This window comes from Cygnus atratus, chromosome 1 (genome assembly GCF_013377495.2).
Source record: "Cygnus atratus isolate AKBS03 ecotype Queensland, Australia chromosome 1, CAtr_DNAZoo_HiC_assembly, whole genome shotgun sequence".
NCBI lineage: Eukaryota > Metazoa > Chordata > Aves > Anseriformes > Anatidae > Cygnus > Cygnus atratus.
In genome coordinates this window covers 140,877,567-140,891,023 of record NC_066362.1, presented here as the reverse complement: position 1 = coordinate 140,891,023, position 13,457 = coordinate 140,877,567, and the positions used below count along the sequence as shown (strand labels likewise).

The window sequence follows — 13,457 nt, the reverse complement described above, 5'->3', positions numbered from 1 at the left end:
GATGCTCTTGAAGTCATTTTTAATGGTTCAGAGCATGTTACAAGTTACTGACGTCTTACTGCATTGCTTCTTCATAGCAAAATACTGCTGGTCAGCATACAAAAATGTTCCTGTGTCTTCTCTGAATACAGCAAAAAACAGCAATCATAATTTGTAATGAAACTGTAAATATGTGGTTTTGCCAGATAGACTGAAAAAGTAAAACAGCAAAACAACAAACTCCCCCAAAACAAAACAAAACAAAATCCTAAAACTCTTGATTTGGACGCATTCAAAATGTATGAGATGCAACCACTGCAGAAAAGTATCCATTTGTGAAATTTGCAAATCGGCTGGAAATTATTTTTCAGAAAGAGCTGTGTTATTAAAATTTGAATGAGTAGCTTGTAGTAACTTGCTTGAATGTGAACACTGTAGATTTATCATATGTTATCTTGTTATTGAATCAGGCTCTGATTGCAGAGGAAACGAGCAGTAAGCTTGCTGAGCAGGAGGAAGACCCTGAAAAGTTCCGAGAAGCCCTGGTGAAATTTGAGTCCAGATTTAATTTTCCTGAAGCAGAGAAACTGATCACCTATTATTCCTGCTGCTGTTGGAAAGGAAAAGTTCCTCGGCAAGGCTGGCTTTATTTGAGTATCAATCATCTCTGTTTTTATTCCTTCTTCCTGGGCAAAGAACGTAAGTGTAAATATGTAAGAAATCTAACACTGTGGAGAGAGATAAACATAACTGGTTTTAAATGCAAAAAGAGTTAGGATTTTTATGAGAAGTATAATTCTGCTCTGAAGTTTCGTTTCTGAGATTTTCATTGTTCAGATGAAAGATCTTGTTTAATTTGGTTTTCACTTCATCCTCTATGTTTACATTTTAGCATTAATCCAGTAATAAAAACGAGAATACAGGAACATGCAGACACAGTTGCTCTCCAGTTCTTTTTCTTTTCACGTGAAGCAGACTTAAAATGTACCAGCCCTCCTACATCTTCTCCAACAGCTAGTTTTAGTGCTGAAAACGGTCAGTCAGGAACCGTCCCTCCCACATTGATGGGAACACACCAGCAGCCGCTGTCAGCACCGCCGCTGCGAGCGCAGAGACAGGCTGCAAGGCAGAAAAGGAAGCGCTAGCTGGGAAAGAGAGCGTGGTGCTAGAAATGTGTGAGGCTAGCTGCGGGACTGAAAATAGAACAGGAAGCACAGCAGTGACACTGGTGCTGTTCTGAGTCCTCTTCATCCTGCTGCAACTTCAGTGAGGACAGTAATATAAACCTATATTACTGTGAATGTAGCAAGAATTTATAAATCAGTTACAGCAGTTAGGAAAACATTACCATTTACTGGCCCGGTTTAAAATGGAGCTGGCTAGACAAAACTAGATTTAAAAATGAAGTGCACTAATGTAAATGTAAGAAAGATAGTAACTGGCAATTTCTAGGACTTAAAACATACAAGGACATGTCTAGAGTTAGAGGTTCTTTCTTCCTATTTTATTTCAGGCCAGTTATTTTGTCATATCTGCAAAAGGTGGCAGAGTTAGATTTAAAATACTGATAAGTTTGTTATTCCTTATAAATACAGAAGTTGAGCTTTATCTTTTTTTTTGCAAGACTAGTGGAGTTTCTTGATACATACTAGATATCTGAGTTCTCTTTTAATCTCCTTGTTTTCTGTTTAGTATCAAATAATATCCTTTGTGAATTGTTTCTCCTTGTTATCATTGCAGGCTTTTTCTCATTAAACCGGAGATAGCCAGTCTGCCAAACCACACAAAGCAAAAATAATGCTTATTAGTGACAGATAATGGGGGAAGGAGGAAGTAGGGAGAAAAATCCTTCATACTGTTCCAGAAGTTTTGTTTATGCAATATCACAGATCATTAAATGATACTGGAAGTAAAGCACCACACTCTGTTATGGAAGATGAAATTGCTTCTCATCCCTTTCAATAATAATTCATTATGAAAACACAAATGAAAGCCCAAACAACTACGTGTTTGCAACTTTTTACTTTGAACATGGAAAAAAAGCTGTTCATTCACTGTTGCAGTCAGTGGCATTGCTTTTGTGTTCCATGCATTTTCATGGAAATGTGAAATCCAAAAAAATTCCATAGCTTGCTGGGAAGCATTACACGTTGAGATGCTTCCCAGCTCCCTGCTTCTGATAAAGATGATCGCTTCTGTTTGAAACCCAGTATTTTGTTACATTTATGAATTGCTTGTATTACATCGAATAATCTAGATTTACTATAGTTCTGTTTACTGCTATTTGAGAAGCTGCTACTGATCATATGTAGAACAAATGATTTATTATCTTTCTTTCAGGTAGTAATCACAAATTAAATCTGGCTAAACCTGGTTTAGAGAATATTGTTAATAAATCACATGTATTGTGTTCTTTTCCTTTCTTTTTGGGAAAAAAAAACCCACCACAATATGAGAGTTTCAATAAAAATAGTTCCTTTATGTGCTTTAACTCTATAAAAATTCCCCCAAATTGTAGCCTGAAATCTCTTTATAGGCAAAGTGTTAAGTCTCCTGCTTCTGGCAAGTCTGTTGCCTTCTCCTTGTTTTTATTTTATGTTGAAGTGACCTGGAATGCAATGCTGGAACCTGTTTTCAGCTTGTCATGAAATTTATGTGAGCATAGACTACATGGAACATATTTTCAGGACAAGTCCCCTTTTATCTAAGCTTCGAAGTATTTGCAGAACTTGGGTGGATTAGAATGTCAGATTTCTTGCAAGGACGTGCCAGGGTTTCTTTGCATTTTTTTTCATTAAACTTCTGTGTTTTTTTTTAAACGTTGAAGACTTTGTACCTTTTGTCAGAAGTCGGGCCCATTCCAGCGTGCTGTGCTGTTTCTGTGACAAACACTGCACAGGCTATACATTTTTGACCTGCTTGAACAATAGCGCTATTGCTACAGTGCTGGTTAATCTTTCTTCCCTTGGCTGTGCCGATACAGATGGCTCTGTGACCATTCGCAACAGTTTGTGTGTGTTGACGCAGCTGTGCTTTATTTAAGAAAGAACAAATTGAACCTGCAAATAATCTTGACAGCTGTGGTTCTTGTAATACAGAAAAACTTGCTGAGGGTAGCTGCTTATAAAATTAATGATCACGGATAAGTGTCATATACAGATGACAATGCTTGTTATTACTGTCTTTTTATTAACTTTATTGGCATCAGGAGACCAGCCAGGGATGTTAGGGAGTTTAGTCTTGAAGTTTATTGGCACAGAGAATACTGGGAAGCATCCAACAGTCAAGTATAAATTTAATCTAAGTCTTTTTAAGTCTTTTCCAGCCTAATTTCTGTCCAGAGATTCATAGGAGAGTGGAAGGTCACGTCTTTTAGTGGATATGTAAAATAAGTTGTCTGTGTCTATCTGATTTGCTGGAGTATAGAGAACAGTGTCCTATACTTTTTCTTTTCCATAAACAACTCTGACTACATTTAAAGTTTAGGGCAAAGTCTGCCCATGCACCTTTTAAGTAAAAAGTGATCAGAACGAGAAGATCCCAATGCCTATGTGGTTTTCTTTGATGACCACTTTATAGTAGTCTTAAACCCTATAAAAACTTAAAAAAAAACCCCAAACTATAAAAAACAACTATAAAAACCCTGCAAAAACTTCCTTTTGTGTGGAAGTTACCTTTGTTTTAAATTTAAAATACTGTCCATGTAATTGGAATAGGTTTGCCACCTGCCTAAAACATCACTTCTGGAAGATTACAGACCCTTTCCCTATTTTCTTCCTACTCTTGAAATCCACTGTTTCTTCTGGTAGTAAAGAAGAAAGCTGCAGAAATGACTTGTTAAGAAGTTTAGAGCAAAAGCTTACAGCAGATGTTCAACAGAGACAGACCTCCTCAGTTTAGCATTTCTTGTGAATATAGGTGAAATTTTGAGGGGGGGATTGATTCTCAGCAAGGCAGTCTTTTGGGATGAAGGCAAATGAATATAGAGTAATACCAGGTGTTTCATCTTTTCCTTGGGCTTTAAAGATGATTCTCTCCTCTTCTGTTGTTTGCATTTCATTCTTAATCTGTGTATTTCCCAAATACGATCAATTTAAACAGAATTTCTAACACACTTTTGGTCTTCCTGCAATGGCAGTGAAACTTATCATTCCTTGGGTTGAGGTCCAGAAGCTGGAAAGAACCTCCAACGTCTTCATGACCGACACTGTCCGCGTCACCACACCGAACAAAGAACGCGATTTCTCCACGTTCCTCAACATAGCTGAGGCATTCCGGATTATGGAGCAGCTGGCAGATGTAACACTCCGAAGGCTGCTGGATAACGAGATCTTTGAGCTGGATCCAGGCCTACAGGATCCTACTCAGATTACCAAGAGGTAAAAAGCAAAACTGTTCTTTGTTCTGTGAGCAGAGGTTCAGTAATGGGTTTTGTGGATTGCGTTGCTAGCTGGGTAAAGCTTTAAAGACTTACCTGATTGGGAAAAAAAAAAAAACACACACACAAAAAAAACAGATTTTATAATGTACTGTGGTATATCACAAAATTTTGTGTGCAAAATACTTTTTTTTCCCCCATTTTTGTTTTCTTCCTTTAAAATCACTGTAGTTTTTATTTGTTTTAAAAGTACTATTTCTTGTCGAAGGGATAATAATTGTAAAATTACTGCTTTTTATGATACCTGATACATGGAATGTCCTACTAGGACATCCTGCTAGGACTAATCCTACTAGGATTGCCATAGCTGATTTAGCAAGCAGTTGTAGGACCCAGAAAGACCCAGGCTGTTGCAACAGAGTAATGTGCTGATGCCAGCTCTACCCGATGCATCCCTGAAATGCATCTCTACATTCCCCTCCCACTGGAGAAATGCACTGGGTGCTCAGGGAGAAGGTTAGTAACTGTTTCCCTGGCAGTAGCACAAGACAGAGGGTTGTGTATTTTTGTGAAAGGAAACTGCAGGGAGGAATTTTAGGTGGGCAGAATGTAATATACGAAGTTGGAATTTGCCTGGGGCACCAGTGTTAACACGCCAGTCTAAAATACATGTTTTCTGAATGGAGTGTGTCTGGAGTGCTTATCCACTCCTGACTCATACCATTTCCTGCTCTTCCTTCCTATCCTGCCAGAGGTGTGTAGGGAATTAACCAGGTGTTCCTTCCCGGGTAAAACATAAGGAATGCACAGTGACATTTCCAACAAACAGACATGTCCAGTAGCCATTATGTTGTTTCTGAGGGGCGTTTTTGCAGTGGTGTTGCACGTATGTCTCAGCTAAACAGTTCTGCAAAGGTTCATAAAGGCTTTTAAAGCAATCAGACTTACTTTCCCTGTAACTTCATATGTGCACACTGTTAGGAAAATGACTGACACCAGTGTTTCATCCATGACACACCATCATTCGAGGTATTTGTTAGACTGATACAATGGTGAGCAGCCATGAACTTCCTCACAGGCTTTTTTCATAGCTAGGACTCCTTTAAAACACAAGGGCTGTCATTGTTTTTCACCATGTATGTGTAACTGGATATTGTTAACATCGCAGGCTTTTGGCCAAAGAAATGCAGTTTATGTTCTTTGAGTAGTGTCAGATATGACTTTGAGTAATAGGTTGTATTGAAGCCCACTTCCATGCTTTACAACACCTTCCTGCTTTTGGGCTGAAAAATTAGAACCATGAAAGAAGGAAAGTAAATCCAAAATAGATGTAACAATCTGGGGGAGATGTTTTCAGCATCTACTGATTTTAACTCATTGCTGTCTCTTCCCAAAAAAGTCTTTGAATCAAATATATTAACTGAATGGAAAACTAACCAAACCAAACCAAACCAACCCAACACCAGCCTAAAGTTACAATTACAATGAAAAGTATAACTGCAATAATATAGGGGCTCTCAGGGAATCAACCTGTAAGTGCCTTGTGGGATTTTTGGAAAGTAGAATGTCTATTAGCAAACAAGCAACAGAAACCATCCCACACATTTATTCAAACAGGTTTGTCTCTTTCCTTCCAACTTAAAAGGAAAAAAAAAAAAAAAAGAGGAGAGGCATGGGGAAGAGGAAAAGAGAGGATGAAAATGTGATTGCTGGAGAATGGCAGGGCAATTTTTCTTAACCACACTGGTGTGCTGTAACTGAAGGTAACAGAAAGGAGAACATGGAAGATGTTGAAATCCCATTTCCTCTGTAGGAATTAGAGAGGTAGTGGCTGGATAAGCTGTTGTTTCTGGTGCCCTTTGTCACACTTCAGCACCTACTTTGATGTGATGTGATTAAGCAAGACTGTAGTTTGAATAGTAGATAAACTGGTTTTTAATACTAACATTTTTTTTAGGGGGGAGGGTTTTTTTGTGTGTGAGGTTTTTCTTTTTTTCTGAAACCATTGTAGTACTACAAGAACAATTATTTTCCACTTGACATTTTCCCTAATAATTATCTTTGCTAATTCTTGTGCGTGATTAGGAAGCACATAGTAGTGTATTAAAATGAAAGCAGTAATGCACACATCATTAAAATTATTCCAGCTGTGTCACATTAATGAAGTTACTTTAGATTTCTTTTGTTTGCTAGGGTGCTAGGGTTTCTTTTGCAAGAGGCTCATCTCAGTATCTTCATTTTAAAAATACATTTTTAATGTCATTATGGACTGTATATTATACATTCTGAAAAACAGAGCTGCTGCTCTCCCTGAGGTTCCTGGGGTCATTCTGCTGAGCAGTGCAAGGACGAGACTCCGAGAGGCTGGCAGATCAGGCCAGCAGTCTGTGACACAAATCATATCATGGCCACAGTCAAAGAAGTTAACATACAAGTTTCCATGCAGCTTGATGAAAGAATAAGGCTTGGAACAATGGATTACATAGGGATTAATGGCAATTAAATTAATTGCCATAGGAAATGAAGTAAAGGTGTTTGATAACTATATATGCCATTTCTTGCAGACATATTCAAACATGCCATGCAGTTTTACTGGAATATGAAGTAACTATTTTTCCTTTCTAATAAGAAGGTTATTAAAAACTCTGCTATACTTTTCTTGTACTTCTTATTTCCATCTCTTTCAGGACATAAGAATATTCATTGCATTCCTCAGATGTAAAGAGGAAATTGACCAGAGCAGAACACAAGATTTAAAAGCTTAATGCTGGTGTCAGTAAGGTTTCAAAAGTATAATACATTTTTACAGGCTCTGACCAGCTTGGTTTCTTTTCTTCACGTCTGACACTGAATTGCCAGTAAGGATGGCTTTGCTTTATATGAAAGCAAAGAAGGATTTTAATACTGATCTAAGCTAACAGAAACTGTTTGAAGTATCTTGAATCTTGAGTATCACTTCAGTCTGCATTAATTCCATGAACACTGTAAACCTTGAGGAACACGGAAGACGTGTTGAGGAAGAACCTTATTTTATTCCATCTGCTTGGCAAAGGCAGGGTTTGGATTATCTTTGCATGTCATTCCTGACAGATGTTTGCCTAACCTGTTTCTAAGGATTTCCAGAAACATAAATGCCAGAACCCGTAGCAGTATTTCACTGCTATACCATCGTAAAAGCTTTCCTGGAGTCTAACTTGGATCTTTCTTGTGGGTTTTTGAGTCCATTGCTTCTTGTCCTATCCAGTACTGTGGAAGAGATTAGATTTTCTCTCTTTAGAGCAACCATTTGTGCATTTGGAGATTGGTTATGCATCTCCTTTTGCTTTTCTTCTTTAAGCTGCACTGCTCTAGTTTATCCCGATGTTTGTCACCCATCCTGTCTTTAGCCCTTCTGGTTCCTCTTCTCTGGACATTTGCCATTAATCCTGTAGGGCTTCAGGCATGCAATGGCAGGATACAGGAGTGCCCCCGTCCCTGCTGTAGCCCCAGGACTGCCCTGCTGCCTCTCAGGAGCCAAACACTTCCCTGTGCAGCCTGGTGCAGTGGTCCTCTTCCTCTCAGCAGCATGAGGCTGCTGGCTCATGTTCAGTTCATGAATCCTTGTAACTCCTCTGTCTATTTTTTTCTTTCCAGTAGAATGGCTACCGGTGGAGTTGGTTCCCAGGCTGTATTTGTGCAGTGTACATCTACAGCTGAAAATACTTACATTGCTTTTTTTTTTTTTTTTTCTTCACTGTCCCTTCAGTTTAGGAGCACCAGCCTGAATTCTGACCCTGTTCTTTTGCTCATTTGTCTCTGTCAGGCCCATGTCATGTGCAGGTGTAATAACAATGATCTTTGCTCCATCGTACGAGTTGCTAATGAAAATCCCGAACAGAAGCCAATCCAGGACAGACTCCCAAGGAGGTCCTCTCCATACAGCCTTCCACTTTAACAGTGAGCATTTGAGGGCTGCTTTTTGGGTACTCTTTTTCAACTGGCTTGGTACAACAGCTTTTCACTAGAATCTAGTTTTATTAGTTCCTGTGTGAGGAAATATCAAGAGTTTCATAAAGCATGGCTAAAACGTCTGTTGCATCTCCATTTACAAGTCCAGTGTTCCTGCTCCATCAGGGAATTACATTGGTTTAACATTTGTCCTGACAAGTCCACGTCAGCATTTGTCAGATGACTTTTCCTACCTTGCTTGTGAGAAGCCTTTCTTGCCACACGAATTTAGTGGGTTTTCCAGTAAACAAGGTGCGTATCGCTGGTTGTGTTGCCTTCAAAATCACAAGAGTTTTCTGGATTCTGAATAGTGAGAGCAGGGCAGCAATCATTCTCTAAAAGCAGGAGGTCAACTAGTTTGTTCAGATTTTTTTTTCCTCGTTTCTGTTGCTCAACTTTATGCCATATAATTCTTCGGCTGGCAACAGGCAGCGAGTGACTCAGCAGGGCTAAAATCCTGCCAAGTTGACTTCTGCTGGATTGAAAGCAGAGAAAAAAAAACACATGCGACAGCAAGGACATCATTTCAAGTGTCCTGATACTTTTGGGCATTTTGTTAGTTTTGTGTGTTATTTCCTTTCATTTAAAACTCTTGGAAGGCAACTTGGAAGGGTCACACATGAGGAGTTATCGCAGTTCAGACTTGCAGTCCCTTTGAAGTGCTGGAGGCGGAGGCTGTGCGAGAACCCCACAGTGTGCAAGTCAGGAACTGCATTCGGAGAGAACTGCTGATTTTTTCTGAAAAGCAGGGAACAAAGCGATTGCATCCTTTAGCCTTTTGTTCTTCTGGTGCATGTATAAACATTTGATCAACATATTTTTACATGAGGATAGCTTTCGTTCTTTTCCTAGGTACAGCTGAGTACACTGCATTTCCTTAAAAGCCAAACCACCTTGAAAATTGTGAAGCTGGAAACAAAATTTCAGATAGGCTGGGCAGCAGGTAGAAAAGTTGTGTTTCTGTTCAGTGCTGCAGGTGTTGTGACAAAATGGAAGTTGTGGGACCCGGTGACATGGGACATGGGCTGAATTTGCTGTATCATATTTAAACAATTGGATGTCTTGTTTTAGGAACAAATGTTGTTAGTGGTTTTTTTTGTTTTTTTTTTTAACCAGCCCTAATGTTGTTTGTCCATTTCTGAAGGCAACCGATTACGATAACCCCTAGAATTTGTCTGCCTAACAGGAAATATTGTCATGGTGTGCCACTTTCCAATCAAACCTTTAATTTGAGCCCACAGCAGTAAGTGCTGACACTATTTCATTCCTCAACTACCATTTTTCTTTCTGGGGACACAACCTGCAGCAGGCTGGCCCCTCTTTCAGCACTTTTCTCAGGGGCAGCCATGAGTAAAGTGAGGTCTCTGAAGTGACCCTGTTTCATGAAGCATGGGGGACAGGCAATGCTGGGGATGCTGGGCTTGGCAGTCTTCCCCCATTAGCTGATTTGGGGCAGGTGGGGTTGAATGCTGTGCCCTGGTGAAAGTTGCTTGATGAATTTACTTGGTTTCAAATATGGAAAGTGTCATGCTTCAGTTTAAAAACCTGTAGCTAGGGATGATCTTGTCAGAAAGGAGCCTGCAGCCTCAAGAGATGCAGCAAAATCCTAAACACTCAGAACTGGACAGAAGCTGCAGATTTTGGAGCATTAGAGTCAACTCCTAAGTAACAGACAATCTCTGTCTCAACGGAGCTTCCATCCTTGTGTATAATGCATCTTTTAGCATGAAGGTATGGAAATTGCAACAACCGTATACATTCTGGTAGGGTCTCACCTTCCCAGCACAATAGCAGGAGAGAACAGCTCCACGCAGACCTGACTGCAGATGCTATCAGTAGCATTCATCTGTGCTGTGCAGGAATGGAAAATATTTTTGTGCTGAGTTAACTAGGAGGCATATCCTGATCTAGGTTTGTCACAATAGCAGATCTCTGCAGGCACTTATCAGAGTTTCTTTTGCTGTGGAATTTTAACTTTGGAGCAGCCTTTTTGTCTTCCTTCACAAAGAGTGTTTCTCTTTGTTCTTTGTGAAAAACAGGAGGCTATTTGTCTGTTTTCCTTGGATAATCTTATGAAGGAAGATAATGCTTCAGAAGGAAACGACAGCCGAACGCTGGTCAAGTGGTGTGTCTTTTCTGTTGGTCACACAGACAGATCTGCCCCTCTCCTTTCTCAGTTTGTTCTCGATCGCCTTTCTCCCTCTTTCACACAGCTTTAGCTTTCTTTGCAGATGAAACCGAAATAAAACATGCAAGTGATTTATTTGCTGAAGCAGAGGCTTCATCTGTGTAAACTTCTTGCTTTTAAACAGCAGGGATGGGGTAGGGGGAGGGTGTTTGCAGAAGAGGAGGGCAAAGGAAGGAGCAGAGAGAGAATTTACAGCTACAAGGTACCACTCCCTGCTGCACTTCAGCCCACGCTTTAAATTCTTGCAGTGGAACAAAGTCAAACTTCTTTTTTTTATATATATACTTTTTTTTTTTATTTTTATTTTTTCCCCCTAAGGTGAGTCATGCTTGGAAAAATTTACTTGTAAAGAAAATGATAGTATTTGAGTCCTAAAGTTTCTGGAACTGCTGTTATTGAGCTAATAGCCATGGGCTGTTTCTAAGGGAACTGCGTAGCTCAATGTATGAACTACTGCAGAATTCCTCATGAAAAATGGAGGGGTAAAAAGTCCTCCCAAACCAAGTCTGTGTTACCATAGTTCAGCAATGAAAGCTTAATGTACTTTTTTCTTCTTTCTCTCAACGTAAATGTGGATAATTGAATGGAAGCAAGCCAAATCCAAACTGGCTGTAGCTGATGCTGTTATTCCCTCCTGAGTCTAAGTAACTTGTAATTGTTTTGCATTTATGACTGTTCTGAGGCTGATACCTCTGCAAGTCAATGATGCAGTGATGTAAATCCTTAACTATTCTCTTACTGACCACTTTGGTAGTACTCGTTGAGCAAATGTTTCACTTTTGAATGCAGGTGTCAGTCCCTGGGGTGATGTTGGAAAGGCTACTGGGAAGGGAAAGAAGGAACACAAAGCTAATGTCTGTTGCTCAACGTGTGTTCATCAGATGAAAGATTTAGTTATCTGCTGGGCACTGAAACCTGTAACTCTTTAAGGCTGGAAAGTCCTACAGCAGCCAGAGAAAATGTATGGCTAAGTAATAATAATAATAACAAAGCCAGCTGATTTAAATTAATTTGTGTTCTTTCATTTTCTAGTCATTCAAGTAGGTGCTTTTGATCTATTGATAAACAAAAAAGTGTTGATGATGATTATTTTTTTATTTCCAACTTATTCTTTTGTTGATCTGCTCATGTAGGCAGTGAAGATTTCTGTGCATGTTGATTTTATTCTGTATCCCTTGGTCTCTGTGAGAATAAAAAGAAGAACCTCGCACTTGGTGCCTTGATTTTCAGCGTCCTGTGATTTGCTCTTGATGTTTTTTCCTAAGGGATCTTGAAGCCAGAGCACAAAATGAATTCTTTCGGGCCTTCTTCAGATTGCCCAGGAAGGAGAAGCTGCATGAAGTTGTAGACTGTTCTCTCTGGACACCATTTAGTCGCTGTCACACAGCAGGAAGAATGTATACTTCAGACAGTTATATCTGTTTTGCCAGCAAAGAAAATGGCTGCTGCAATGTTATCATCCCACTTAGAGAGGTAGAGTTGCTTGTTTGTTTAATTTCAAGTCTGTATCTGCCTTCTTCTGCTTTAAGCATCCACTGTCATGTCACTTGATTCATCTGCAAACTATCATTTGATGAAAAAGAGTAGGATGCTTACGTATATGATGCCTACAGGTTTGTTTAAAGTTTGTTCTGGGACTCATTATGGCATGAGTTCCTAGAAATATGTATGGGGGAGTTATCATGATCCTCAAAATGAAGTATGGGCAGGTAATGCAGCAGGACAGAGCACTGCAAGGCCAGAGTCTGATCCATCCAAGACTGCAGCAGTGCTCCCCTCCAGCTCCACAAATGCATGCATCCAACTCGATGTTGAAGGAGACTTCAGCTCAGACCCAATCTAGCAACATGAAAGCATCCTTAACTGGGATCAATGCTCAGAAGTGTTGATGCTCTCCCTCCACAGACAGACTCTAGTAAACCTATGTGTACTTTGTAAACCTGTAGGGCAGAAGGAAAACGGGGATATTCTGGAGGCAGTGATGAGCTGCCAAATTTCCATGAAATTAGAGACTTACTTAAACAAAGGGAGGATACATGGGAAGATGGTGGGAGTAGAGGAGGAGAAGGGAGCTGTCAGTAAACACCTGCCTGATCGGCTGTGGATACAAGGCTGTTATGATCTCTTAATTAAAGCTTTCCTTTCATCCTCAGCTAATAACAGAGTAACATCCAAATGATATATATCCTAACTGTAGCAACTTATCTTCCACTGTTACAGAAATAGAAAACAATAAGAGAACACTGTTATATATCTAATCAGAAACAACAAAACAACTGTTTTCTTCTGTTTTCAAAAGTATGAATGTAAATGTTCCGCTCTGTCCCTCCAAGTCAAGTTGACCCTTTTCTAAATCTGATTTTAACCATCACTCCCCTTTCCTATCTTTGCCCTCAATCTGCTCTGCTGAGTGAGTGGCAAAGTCAAAATAAAAGCAAAGCAAAACAAAACATAAACAGCTGGGATACGTTTTGTTGCCTGCTTTGAGCTTGTAAAGATACCATAAACTTTGGGTGGCAGGATGTGTCTGACCAAGCAAAGCCAATATGAATAACCACATTTAAAACGTGCATGCAAGTGAATGCCATTTTTGCGCATTGTGTACCTGCGGAATTTTGGAGACATTTCTGTAAATGTGATGCATAATGTGTTTTCTGTCATGTTTTTGGAAAAGGTAATCAGTATAGAGAAGATGGAGGACACAAGTCTTCTTCCTAATCCCATCATTGTTAGCATAAGGAGTAAGACTGCCTTTCAGTTCATTGAGCTGAAGGACCGGGATGTGCTGGTGGAGAACTTACTCCAGAGGCTAAAAGAAGTGAACTCCAGCAACCCAGTGCAGTGTAACAACTTGCAGAATAAGAAGCAGGTACTGAACTTCTGTGTTTTTTTTTCAGTTATGAATGCATTGTGTTTATCCGTTGG

The 13,457-nt window shown here is 39.7% G+C and overlaps 1 protein-coding gene across 2 annotated transcripts in view; it reads left to right on the top strand.

Annotated features, from left to right (window-relative positions):
• Window positions 1-13,457, top strand: part of TBC1D8 (TBC1 domain family member 8) — a 48,775-nt gene that overhangs the window by 17,774 nt on the left and 17,544 nt on the right. For both annotated transcript variants that reach the window (XM_035557996.2, XM_050716494.1), the window contains exons 4-7: window positions 450-678; window positions 4,118-4,358; window positions 11,798-12,005; window positions 13,207-13,401. In XM_035557996.2, the coding sequence (XP_035413889.1) occupies window positions 450-678; window positions 4,118-4,358; window positions 11,798-12,005; window positions 13,207-13,401 (873 nt within the window). The remainder of the gene's footprint in view (window positions 1-449; window positions 679-4,117; window positions 4,359-11,797; window positions 12,006-13,206; window positions 13,402-13,457) is intronic.